At 37.7% G+C, this 12,349-nt stretch overlaps 2 protein-coding genes across 2 annotated transcripts in view; one reads left to right on the top strand and one right to left on the bottom strand.

Annotated features, from left to right (window-relative positions):
• Nucleotides 1-11,461, top strand: part of ABHD3 (abhydrolase domain containing 3, phospholipase) — a 43,554-nt gene extending 32,093 nt beyond the window's left edge. The window contains exons 6-9 of the mRNA XM_059409324.1: nt 4,279-4,452; nt 6,313-6,361; nt 6,441-6,606; nt 10,683-11,461. Coding sequence (XP_059265307.1) covers nt 4,279-4,452; nt 6,313-6,361; nt 6,441-6,606; nt 10,683-10,861 — 568 coding nt within the window. The 3' untranslated portion in view covers nt 10,862-11,461. The remainder of the gene's footprint in view (nt 1-4,278; nt 4,453-6,312; nt 6,362-6,440; nt 6,607-10,682) is intronic.
• SNRPD1 (small nuclear ribonucleoprotein D1 polypeptide) overlaps nt 1-12,349 on the bottom strand; it is a 273,414-nt gene that overhangs the window by 223,062 nt on the left and 38,003 nt on the right. The window lies entirely within an intron of this gene.

Genomic DNA, 12,349 nt, shown 5'->3' with positions numbered 1-12,349 from the left:
AAGGTATTTCTCTTTCCTTTGCCCCATAATGTGAACTGTAGAAAACAGCGTGTGGACTGAAATTTTTCTCTTAATCATATAAATTCTTGACTTTTTAAAGGCCAGACCTCACATAAACAGGACCAGATTCTCTATTCAGAAGCCCCTAGGAAATGCCTATTCATGTCCCTTTGAAGTCTCAGTGCCTGAAGGCAGAACTTGACCATTAGCCTTAGCAGCTGGTTGAATATTAATGTCTTGCAAATTGTTTGAAGGAAGCACCCTTTCTAGTTGCCTAGCACTGTGACACGTTCCCAAGTGGACTTACCACTTGGGGATGTGTTTTATAGCTTGACACACTTTTTTTTTTCTTTTGGAAACGCAACAGGCAAAAAGGTAGTCTGTCAAAGATCCTAATGTCCAGTGCCTCTGGAGACTGGGGTCATCCCCAAGCCTGTGATGCCAGGGACCACGTAGGGGATTTAAGCAGATACTGAGTCTAGCCAAGGAATCTACACCGTGCTCTACCTAGTCAGGTTTCAGTCCCCTGATGAGTTGGTAAAGAAGCTCTAAAGAATGTATAGGAAATTCTTTGTGTAGATGTAAAAGAGAAGTGTGTATGTAATGAGCCCTGATATGTACTAACCACCTGACTTCAATAAAAATCAGCCCTCTTCACACAGCTTCAGTAATTATCAATTCCCAGATATTCTTGTTTATCAGTTTCAGCCCTCCACTCCTCCCCAACTCTGATTATCTTAAATGAATCTCAGATATCATTTATAAATATCTTAGTAGGTATCTCTAAAAGGTAGTTGCTCTTTAAAATACATACGGAGTACCATTAGCACACCTGAACAAAACTGGTGGTAATCCCTAAAAATCATCAGATATTTTGTATGTATCTCATTTCCCCAGTTGATGGCTGGTTGGTTTGTTGGTTTTACAGTGTGTTTGAGTCAGGAACCAGATAACGTCCATTGGTTTGATATGCCTCTTAAGTCTCTTAACTCATAGATTCTTCTTCTGTCTCTGTCTCTTTTCTTTTGGTGAAAACATGGAGTCCTTTTTCTGTGAAAATAAAACATCCTCGGGGCGCCTGGGTGGCTCAGTGGGTTAAAGCCTCTGCCTTCAGCTCAGGTCATGATCTCAGGGTCCTGGGATCGAGTCCTGCATCGGGCTCTCTGCTCAGCGGGGAGCCTGCTTCCTCCTCTCTCTTTGCCTGCCTCTCTGCCTACTTGTGATCTCTGTCAAATAAATAAATAAAATCTTAAAAAATAAATAAATAAAAATAAAACATCCTCTTTTGGAGTAACATCTTGATATTATTTTTTCCCCTGAATAATAGTCAAGAAGTACCCCCCCCCACACACACACACACTTGGTCAGGGATACTACTGGTCCTTCCTACTCCTGAGGCCTTCCCTTCCAACCCTTTCCATCTGCCCATTATAACAATTTCCCAGCACTCTCTGACTTCCAGCCGAAGAAGAGGATCACCAAAACTAGGACTCTAGAATGAAGGTTTTCCAGGAGAGTCAACATCGTTCTTTAACTTAGCGAACCACAGTACTTTATCCCAGGAGTACAGTCATTATTAAGAATCATTTGCAAGGGGCACCTGGGTGGCTCAGTTGGTTGAGCGACTGCCTTCGGCTCAGGTCATGATCCCGGACTTCCAGGATCGAGTCCCGCATCGGGCTCCCGGCTCTTTGGGGAGTCTGCTTCCCCCTCTGACCTTCTCCTCGCTCATGCTCTCTCTCACTCATTCTCTCATGAATAAAAAAAAAAAAGAATCATTTGCAGGAAAAAAATTTCCACTTTTCATCTTAAACCTCATCACATTCACTCTGCGAGCCACTTGGGCTAGGAAAGAGAAGGAGACGGAATTTTTACCCATTTCTCCTATTTCAGATCATTGGCAATTGGAAAAATAAAGAATGGCAAATATAATGAGAAACAGAATTTAGACTATCACCCTTTCTCTTAGTTGATAATGTTAAACTTAGATTTTGACATTAGTATTAGATTAAACCCCATTCTTGTTCCTCTTATCAAAATAGAACTAGATTAAAATCAGGAAAATTGATAGAACCAAAGAAAGGGGGGAAATGAGTGATAATTAAGAACAACAACAACAACAAAAGGACAGAATAGGAAGAGAAAACAAGTGACTTTGAGGGCAAGGAGCTCTGCCACAACTCAGAAAGTCTAACTCCATGCTAGGGAGCCCTGTAGAGACTTATTTTAGGAAGCAAGGGCTCAGAGGCAAACAGGATGCCCACTCAGTCTGATTACTCACAATCTCCGGGCTTAAAACCAGGTGTCTGTAGTAATTTTGAAAGCTCCCCAAGTGATTCCATGTGCAACCACATCTGAAAACCACTCTTTCATGTTCTGTCTATGCCATCTATGCCAAGGGTTAGCATGACGCAACCCACAGGCCAAATCTGGCAATCTGTCTGTTTTTGTCCAAGAGCCAAGACTTGTTCTTATATTTTTAAATGGTTGAAAAAGGTGTGTGTGGGTGGCTCAGTTATTTAAGTATCCAACTCCTGATTTTGGCTGGGGTCATGATCTCATGATTATGAGATCAAGCCTCATGTCAACTCTGCCCTGGGAATGCTTAAGATTCTCTCTACCTTTCCCTCTGCCCCTCCCCTTCGTTCACACACGCGCTCTCTCTCTCTCCTTATATGAATAAAGTTTGTATAAATAAATAAATAAATAAATAAATGGGGAATCTGTCAAAATTAAATGGGTGGGTCTGTCAGTTAGGCATCTGCCTTAGGCTCAGGTCATGGTCCCGGGTCCTAGGATTGAGCCCTGCAAAGGAGTCCCTATACAGTGGGGAGTCTGCTTCTCCTTTTCCCTCTACCTTTCACCCAGCTTGTGCACAGTCTCTCTCTCTCTCTCTTTCTCTCTCAAATAAATAAATAAAATCTTTAACATTAAAATTATATGATTGGAAAAGAACAAAAGAAGAATAGTTATGTCATGTGAAAATTACGTGAAATTTAAATTTCATCCATATATAATGATTGGTTGGAAGACAGCCATGTCCATTCATTTATGTATTATCTAGGGCTGCTTTTGCACTACATAGTTGGGTAGTTGTGACAGATATTATATAGCCCGCAAAGCCCAAAATATTTACTCTGTGGTCTATCATAGGAAACTTTGCCTGAAACACTCCTCACATACTAAAACATTCACCTGGAAGCGGGGGGCTTAAGGTTTTGCATATTCTATTTTTTTTTAAGATTTTATTTATTCATTTGACAAAGATCACAAGTAGGCAGATAGGCAGAGATGGTGGGGGGGAGAGCAGACTTCCCACTGAGCAGAGAGCCCCATGCAGGGCTCAATCCCAGGACCCTGGGATTATGATCCAAGTCAAGGCAGAGGCTTTAACCCACTGAGCCACCCAGACACCCCAAGGATTTGCATATTCTTAATAAACCCCCAATATCATTTTTAAAAATGAAAGAAAGAAAAGAAGAGAAAGAGAGGAAGGAAAAGGAAGGAAGGAAGAGAGAGGGAAAGAGAGAGAAAAAGAAAAAGGAGAAGAGAGGAAGGCAAGGAAGGATGGGTGGAGGAAAAACAACCCATCATATAGGGGATTTCTCAGGACGCCTGGGTGGCTCAGTTGGTTGGACGGCTGCCTTCGGCCCAGGTCATGACCCCGGAGTCCCGGGATCGAGTCCCACATTGGCTCCCAGCTCCATGGGGAGTCAGCTTCTCCCTCTGACCTTCTCCTCGTTCATGCTCTCTCTCACTGTCTCTCTCTCAAGTAAATAAATAAAATCTTTAAAAAAATATATATATATAGGGGATTTCTCTTATATTTTACTTCATAGAAGGATATACATTGTAAGTAATAAGTATATGCCTTGTCCATTCACAATAGAATCTACTGGAAGATAAATAAGTATATGAATGTGGCAAGGAAAGAATGAAGATACTTGCATGCGTTTCCAAGATAAAGGCCTTAAACTTAGGTTTATGCTTTTCTTCTCCATAGTTAAGGTAAAGTCCATAGTTAGAAATGAAATGTCTTGGAGACCCTGGGTGGCTCAGTTGGTTAAGCACCTGCCTTTGGCTAGGTCCTGGGATGGAATCCCTCATCAGGCTCCTGGTTCAGTGGAGATCCTGCTTCTCCCTCCCCTTCTGCCCCTCTGCTCCTGCTCTATCTCAAATAAGTAAATAAAATTAAAAAAAAAAAAAAAAGAAAGAAAGAAATGGGATGTTTGGAGATAACAATCTCATCATTAAGTTTCCTGTTTCTCCCCATTTTAGAATGCTGCTTTTGAATTACCTGGGCAAAATTGGGCCGAAAACTCCTTTGAAGGCAGCTGCAACTTTTTCAGTCGGTTGGAATACTTTTGCTTGCTCTGAGTCATTGGAGAAACCACTCAACTGGTTGCTTTTCAATTACTACTTGACAACTTGCCTCCAGTCTTCAGTTAATAAGTGAGTCATCTTTAAAATCGATGTCTCCTAATTTCTTGGGTTATATTCCCCAACAGAAAGAAAGTTGTAAAGTATAAGACTGCTAATTTTTGTATATTTGTGTTTACATTATATGCATTTTCTATTGTGCCAAATAGTTTTTGTTATAAAGATATAAAAAAAAAGATTTTAAGCATAAGCTAAAAATGTAGATAAAAGGTGTAATGTTTTCTTTCTGAATCTCAGTGGTACAACCCCTAGGATGTGCCCCTACTATGCAGAAGATCACTGCTCTGTCACTATTCTAAATTATCCCAAAAGACTAAAAATGTGAGCATTGACTGTATTGAATAACATGAGGGCTATTTCTCCAGATTTTCTACCTGTTGGTAATCTGTTAGTACCTAATTGTTTTCTAGGTAGTAAACAATGTATTAAATGTTTTTAGCACAGAATAATATAGTTTCTTAAGCATATGCTTACGTGCGTAGTACATTTTAGAAGCTGGGGGAACGCACTTCACTTAGATATTCTCAGCCCCCACTTAATGTTACCAGAATACTATATTTGCATTAATTTTTCCGGAATTGTTTATATATCTTCTACCATTTAAATTGGTGTGATAACGGGACACCTGGGTGGCTCAGTTGGTTAAGCAGCTGCCTTCGGCTCAGGTCATGATCCCAGCTCCTTGCTCTGCAGGGAGCCTGCTTCTCCCTCTGACTCTGCCTTCCACTCTGTCTGCCTGTGCTCTCTCTTGCTCTCTCTTTGACAAATAAATAAATAAAATCTTTAAAAAAAATAAAAAATAAAAAAATAAATTGGTGTGATACTAAAGAACAGAGGTGTTTCTGTTTGTATTTTGATGACTATCACCATCTGTTTTTGGGTTAATTGATCAATGTAATATAAATGCTAAATAAAAAGTCCAGTTAATTTGTACAGGACTTAGCAAAAAACATAGATACCCCAAAAGGTGACATTAAACATTGGATTAAATTTAGCCTATTTATTAAATTACAGATATTAATTATAAAATATTGCTTAAAATATTAAAAAGATAACTAATTGCTCATTGTCACTGAAATGGAGGACAATAGCAAGAAAAGTGAAGAGAATGATTTGGCAATTAAAGTACTGGTTATATTTAAAAAAATGACCCCCATTTAGGGATGTCTGGCTGGCTCAGTCAGTAGAGCATGTGATTCTTGATTGCAGGGTCGTGAGTTCAAGCCCCACAGTGGGTGTAGAGCTTACTTAAAAATAAATAAAATACTTAAAAAGAAAGAAAAGTGATCACCATTTAAAATACAAGTATATGAAATATAAATTTTAATTTTCAACAAAGCAATTTAAAAATAATGTCTTCAAGTGGTTTATCCAAGGGAAAGCTTCTGGTTTAAATAAAGCCTTTTCAGCCAAATTGGTTTAATAGTAGCAGAGTATAGGTACATCTTGTTATGAAACAACACTTATGTTTATTATTACAAAATTAGTTCAGTGTCCTTCAATTAAGAAAAAAGTACACTGGGTGGCTCAATGGGTTAAGCATTAAGACCCTTGATTTTGGCTCATGTCAGGATCTCAGATCAAGTCCTGGGTCAGGCTCCATGCTGGGTATGGAGCCTGCTTAAGATTCTCTCTCCCTCTCTCTCTGCCCCTCCACCTCACTCTTTCTCTAAAAAAATAAAAGTACTTTTAAAAAAAAATTCTTCAGGCTACATATCAATGTACTTCTGCTAAGTCTGATTAAGTAAATATTTATTGAGTACTCACTTGGTGCCCTGTGGTAGCCTATTTGGTTAATTAGGTACTTGAGGTGGTGTTATAGAGATAGCTATAACCTGAAATTTTTTTACCTTTGAAATTATTTTGCTGCAGGCACCGGCATATGTTTGTGAAACAAATCGACATGGATCACGTCATGAAGGTAAGAGAGAAACATTATGTAATATTTTGATTTCCTCTTCGGAGTCCAAGAAGAGAGATCATCTCTTTTTATGTTTCAGGCTAAATCCATCAGAGAGTTTGATAAGCGATTCACCTCAGTCATGTTTGGATACCAAACAATTGATGATTATTATACTGATGCCAGCCCGAATCGTAGACTGAAATCAGTGGGAATTCCAGTGTTGTGTCTGAATTCTGTGGATGATGTTTTCTCACCAAGTCATGGTAAAATTCACATTATTTTTTGTACGTTTTGACATGAATTGGCTGTTTTAAAATCCTGGTTCTTTTTTTTTTTTAAGAAAACACAGTAATGAGAAATTAAATGTCATATAAATTGTTTTCCAGTGGAATAGAAAAAAATAGCTAGATATTCGTAATTTAGTATCTAAATGGGTGAAGTCACTTTAAATGCTTTCACAGACCCTTATCTAGTTCGTTATGAGAGTCTTCGAGTGAATTATGTCTCTGAATATTTTGCTTGTTCTAACTTTTTATAACCTTTCCTTTTTATCAAATACACTGTCCTTTGGACAGATTATGTGACAATATCTTTGCCTCACAAGTTCATTGCCATCACTTGCCTTTTCTTCCTCAGATTCTTAAGCAGAAGGCTTTGGAGTTTTTCTCCCTTTTAAACTGGGAAGAAAACTTGAGACTTTATAGACATGATGTTCTTGACTATCTCCATGAGTGTAGCACATTTCATCCCATTTGAAGGGAAACAGTCTTTGCTTTTCCCTGGATATTGTATAAAAGAAAATTATGCCCAGATTAACTTCCTCACTCTCTTAATTTAAGAAATAGGGAATTTCATAGCAAAGATATATATGCATGTGTTCATATATTGAAGCAATGTAAGATGATTAGAAATCATCCTAAGTACCGGCAGACTTGACCCATACTTCTTTCCTTTTTCTTTTAAAGTTAACATATAATGTGTTACTTGTTTCAGGGTACAGGTCTGTGATTCATCAGTCTTTCACAATTCATAGCACTCCCCATAGCACATATTCTAATTATTTTTCTAATGAAATTACACAAAGCCTTTTTTTTTTTTTTTAATGTTTTACTTATTTATTTGAGAGAGAGAAAGCACAAGCAGGGGGAACAGCAGAGGGAGAGGGAGAAGCAGGCTCCCCGCTGAGCACAGAGCCAGACCCCAACCCAATACAACATAGGCTTGATCCCAGGACCCTGAAAGCATGACGTAGCTCAAGGCAGACACTCAGCCTCACCCAACTGAGCCACGCAGTCTCCCTAAAAAAGGCTTTTAAAAAAAAGTTTTTTAAAAAAGATTTTATTTATTTGACACAGAGAGAGAGAGATCACAAGTAGGTAGAGAAGCAGGCAGTGGGTGGCGGGGGACACAGGCCCCCCGCTGAGCAGAGAGCCCAATGCAGGGCGGATCCCAGGGTCCTGGGATCATGACCTGAGCTGAAGGCAAGGGCTCAACCCACTGAGCCACCCAGGCGCCTCTCCCCAAAAATGCTTTTTATAAATTTTTTTCTCACTTCCCCCCAAATACTTCAAAAACATTTTCCCCTGAGTACTTCATTTAAAAAAAAGTTAATCTGACTATAAACACATGTATTGTCAACATTTCAGAAAATCTCCAAAGTATATAAAAATACAAATCACCTATCATTTGATTGTGTGACTTATGATTAATCAGAAATAACTTTAGATGGTGGGGACTTTTTGGCCTTTCACCACAAATCAAGAAATGAAACTGTGAACTTTAGTTTTAGATGAATTACATGGTGGCTATTTAGCCTCCTTTCACTGGATTAAGAAAGTGTAGTACTTTTCCTTTCTTAATATTTCTTAATATTTAATATCATATTAACATATAATTTAATCACATGATATCTAATATTTAATAAAATATTGTTTAATATTTAATATTGTATTAACATATAATATTATATTGTATTAACCTATAATATTAAATATTAAATAACATTAATATTAAATATTAACACATAATATTAAATATTAAATATATAAATGTTATATATATTATATATAACATATAATATTAAATATTAAACTCTAAATATTATATTTCTTAATATTTCACCAATATTTAGTAATATTTCATAATAATTTCTCTTATCAACCACAATTTCTCATCATATTAACCTGCCCCACTTTGTTGAAATTTAAATTCATTATTCCCTATTCTTTCCCAAGCCCTTAAGATAATCTTGCCACTTTGAAATAGTAGGCAACTGTCTGCATCCTGAGAACGCAGGCAGCCAGCATCTTTCATATGACTCAGTGGGGGCACAGCCTTTGTTCTTGTGATAGGACTGTAACTATCAGTGTCAGAAATTCCCGAGTGTATCCAGAGTGTGAAATTGGGACTCATAACATAATAATTCCATCAGAGGCAAGTGAAGCGTTCTAAATCAAAGCCTTTAATGTAACGTGAAAAAGGAAAAGCAAAAATAAGATGTCATTTCACCTTATCCTGCTCTTGAGCTCACACATTTTATCCCAAGATAGGAAATACTCTTCTTTAGATGGGGCTGGCCAAGGATATGAGTTTAGGGCCCCTTTGGGCAAGGACTTGGCTTGCTGGGCCTTGATGTAGGATCTTGAAATTTATTCTTTGCAGAGCATTGCGTAAAGGGGTCAAACTGAGCGCATCGTCTGAACAAGCAATTTGGACACAGCAGTAGCTTCATCTTGTAAGGGTCTCAGTTCTCGAGGGTGTCAGTTTCCTTTCCTTCATTAGAAGGGTACGGGATAGAGAGATCTTACCTTTAATTAGCTCATTTACCCTTAAGACTCTGTTCCAAGATATGAAGGTCTAAATACTGCTACAACCACATTATCTTAATGAAGGAGATAAGATTTAGCAGTATCTGAAATTAAAACAATTCTCATGCCAGGTTGTGATTCGTTATAGATCTTAAATCAAAACATTTTCATTGGGATGCCTGGGTGGCTCAGTCGGTTAAGTGGCTGCCTTTGGCTCAGGTCATGATCCCAGTGTCCTGGGATCGGGTCCCACATTGGGCTCCTTGCTCCGTGGGGAGCCTGCTTCCCCCCACCCCTCTCTCTGCCTGCCTCTCTGCCTGCCTGTACTCTCTCTATCTCTCTGACAAATAAATAAATAAAATCTTTAAAATAAAATAAAATCTTTAAAAATAAAATCTTTAAAAAATCTTTAAAAAACATTTTCATTGTAAACTCTAAGCATGGGAGAAAAAATAAAAATAAAACAACTTCAATTCACATGCCTTAGAGTGAAGTTTTTACTCAGGATATGTTTTGTTGGGTATAGAAAAAATTGTCATTACTACAGAGTTATTTAAATATAGCAGCTATATTTTCAAAACAAAATTTTTCTTTCTCCTGACTAGACATAGAAAGCCAGACCATAAAGGGGCATCTGGATGGCTCAGTTGATTAAGCATCTGCCTTTGGCTCAGGTCATGATCCCGGAGTCCTAGGATGGAGCCCCATGTCAGGCTCCCTGCTCAGTGGGGAGCCTGCTTCTCGCCTTTCCTTCTGACACTCCCCTTGCTTGTGCTCTCTCACTCTCTCTCTGTCAAATAAATAAATAAAAATCTTAAAAAAAAATTCAGATCACAAACTCAAAGAAAGAAAGAAAAAGAAAAGAAGAAAGGAAGGAAGACAAGGAAGAAAAAGAAAAAATAATCCCCAGTGTTTAAGCCCAAAGATAAACACTATTGCCACTTGGGAGTATTTCTTTCCACTCTTTTTTGCTATCTATATATGTTTTTACTATATAAATTAATTATATAATTTTGAGTCCTTAATTGGCCAACAGTTGACCCCTCAGGGATTTAACGTCATGTAAAATTAGCCAGTCATGCACAAAGAATTTATCATTCTCACAAAGGTGATAAGATTAGTTCTTGTTTTCCTGGTGTAATACCTAAGTGGGGATCTTAGAACATAATGTAAGTATTTGCCATTCCTTGAATCACCTTACTTTATTTTCTCAAAACAAGACTGGGCCTTTTTATACTTTTAGGTTATGAGTAAACACTTGGATTGATTCTTCCAAAAATGGTAGTTTAGTACATAACTGTAAACATGATCTGTTGTAAGAATATAAATTGTTGATATAAATTAGTGAGACTTATTCCGTTAGCCGTACTTATTACAAATATTTACTTATGTAATTGTGTTTCAACTTATAATGATTAGAAGTGATAAGAGCATGTACTTTTCGTAACCAAACTGAGTAATAATTATGTATTTTTCTTTCTCTTTTCCTTCTCTTACCTCCCCTCTTCCCTCATCTTTTTCTTTCCCCCAAGCTATTCCAATTGAAACTGCCAAGCAAAACCCTAATGTTGCTTTGGTCCTTACTTCTTATGGAGGCCATATTGGTTTCCTGGAAGGAATCTGGCCAAGGCAGTCCACTTACATGGATCGAGTCTTCAAGCAGTTTGTGCAGGCCATGGTTGAACATGGACATGAACTCTCCAGCATGTAGCTCCTTAGGTGCATTTGGTCTGAACCACCATATAAAGGCAACTCAGCTTAGTGCACATATCTTAACTACTGTATATAAAGCAGATAAGCCAGCAGGTGGTGAAGAGGTCCAGAATGACATGCAAAAACCACTTTTTTGGGAAAACAAAACAACTTTGTAGCAAGAAATGAAATAGAGATTTAGATTGTAACTTACGTAGATTTTATTTTTACTACGCCTTACCAAGTATGACCTTAAATAAAGTAGTCAAACATGGAATTGCACTTAACCAAAACTGTTGTGTAAAAAAGATTTTAATTCCTCAGGGTTTTAATTTAGGCTGGTATTTTTTTAGATTACTCATTTTAGGTGACTTAATGGTACTTTAATAACTGTTAAGAGATTTTGATTATTAGAATGTAAGTTATAAGTTGGAACATTCCTAAGGGTATTTATACCTAATGATGATAATGTGAAAACTGAATGAGATCAAATACAACGCGCTAAATATTTTACGTATTCTAACTTTAAAAGGCAAATGCAACAATGTTAGACTGATGTCTATACATGCTCTTTTACTCTGGTAATAATAAATTAAGGCTGATTTATGTTTTATAACGATTATAGTTTTCATGCTTATTTTTAAAATAGTATATGTGCATACATATATGTCAATATATTAAAATAAATTCTATCATTTTAAATTGTCTGTGAGTCTTTATCTATAAAAAAGTAATCCCTAATAAACCAATTATTGGGAAAAAAAAGTAATCCCTATAAATTAATTTATGCTAATTTCATGAATACATTAGTAAGAAATATTAAAATGTTTTTTTTTAAGATTTTATTTATTTATTTGACAGAGAAAGATCACAAGTAGGCGGGGCCTACTTGTAGGCTCTACAAATAGGCCCCCACAGGGAAGCAGGCTCCCTGCTGAGCAGAGAGCCCAATGCGGGGCTCAATTTCAGGACCCTGGGATCATGATCCGAGCCGAAGGCAGAGGCTTTAACCCACTGAGCCACCCAGGAGCCCCTAATATGTTTTATTTCACTGTTCCCAGAAAATAGGGTTCACATCATTTGCACCAATTAAAGATACTTTAAGCTTCAGGAAACCTGTCTAAGAGTGCCTTGGGAATTATGGTATTTAATTATTTTGCATAATAAAACACCTCTAGGCAGGTCAGGATGGGTGTAGGGGTTTCCGTTGTCATCAAAGACTCAGGCTTTTTCTGTTTCCACTCCACTTAGCAGGGTAGCTAGTTATCTCCTAGACACAGGATGTCTGTAGCAGCCCAGACATCACCTTTGTGTTCAGAGTAGGAAAAGGGGGAAGGAGTGGGGCCTGACAGAGCTGATACAAGACTTGCACTTATATACCCCTTGGCTGGAACGGTGTCACGCGGCCACCATTGTTGATAAGGAGGCTGAGAAATCAAGCATGTCAACTTTTCTAATGGTTGTGTAGGCAAACAAGGGAGTGGGGATTGGCAATGTCTGATGAGCT

The sequence above is a fragment of the Mustela nigripes genome, chromosome 8, assembly GCF_022355385.1.
Source record: "Mustela nigripes isolate SB6536 chromosome 8, MUSNIG.SB6536, whole genome shotgun sequence".
Taxonomy (NCBI): domain Eukaryota; kingdom Metazoa; phylum Chordata; class Mammalia; order Carnivora; family Mustelidae; genus Mustela; species Mustela nigripes.
The sequence above is the reverse complement of the archived record's forward strand: the minus strand, read 5'-3'. Positions and strand labels throughout refer to the sequence as shown.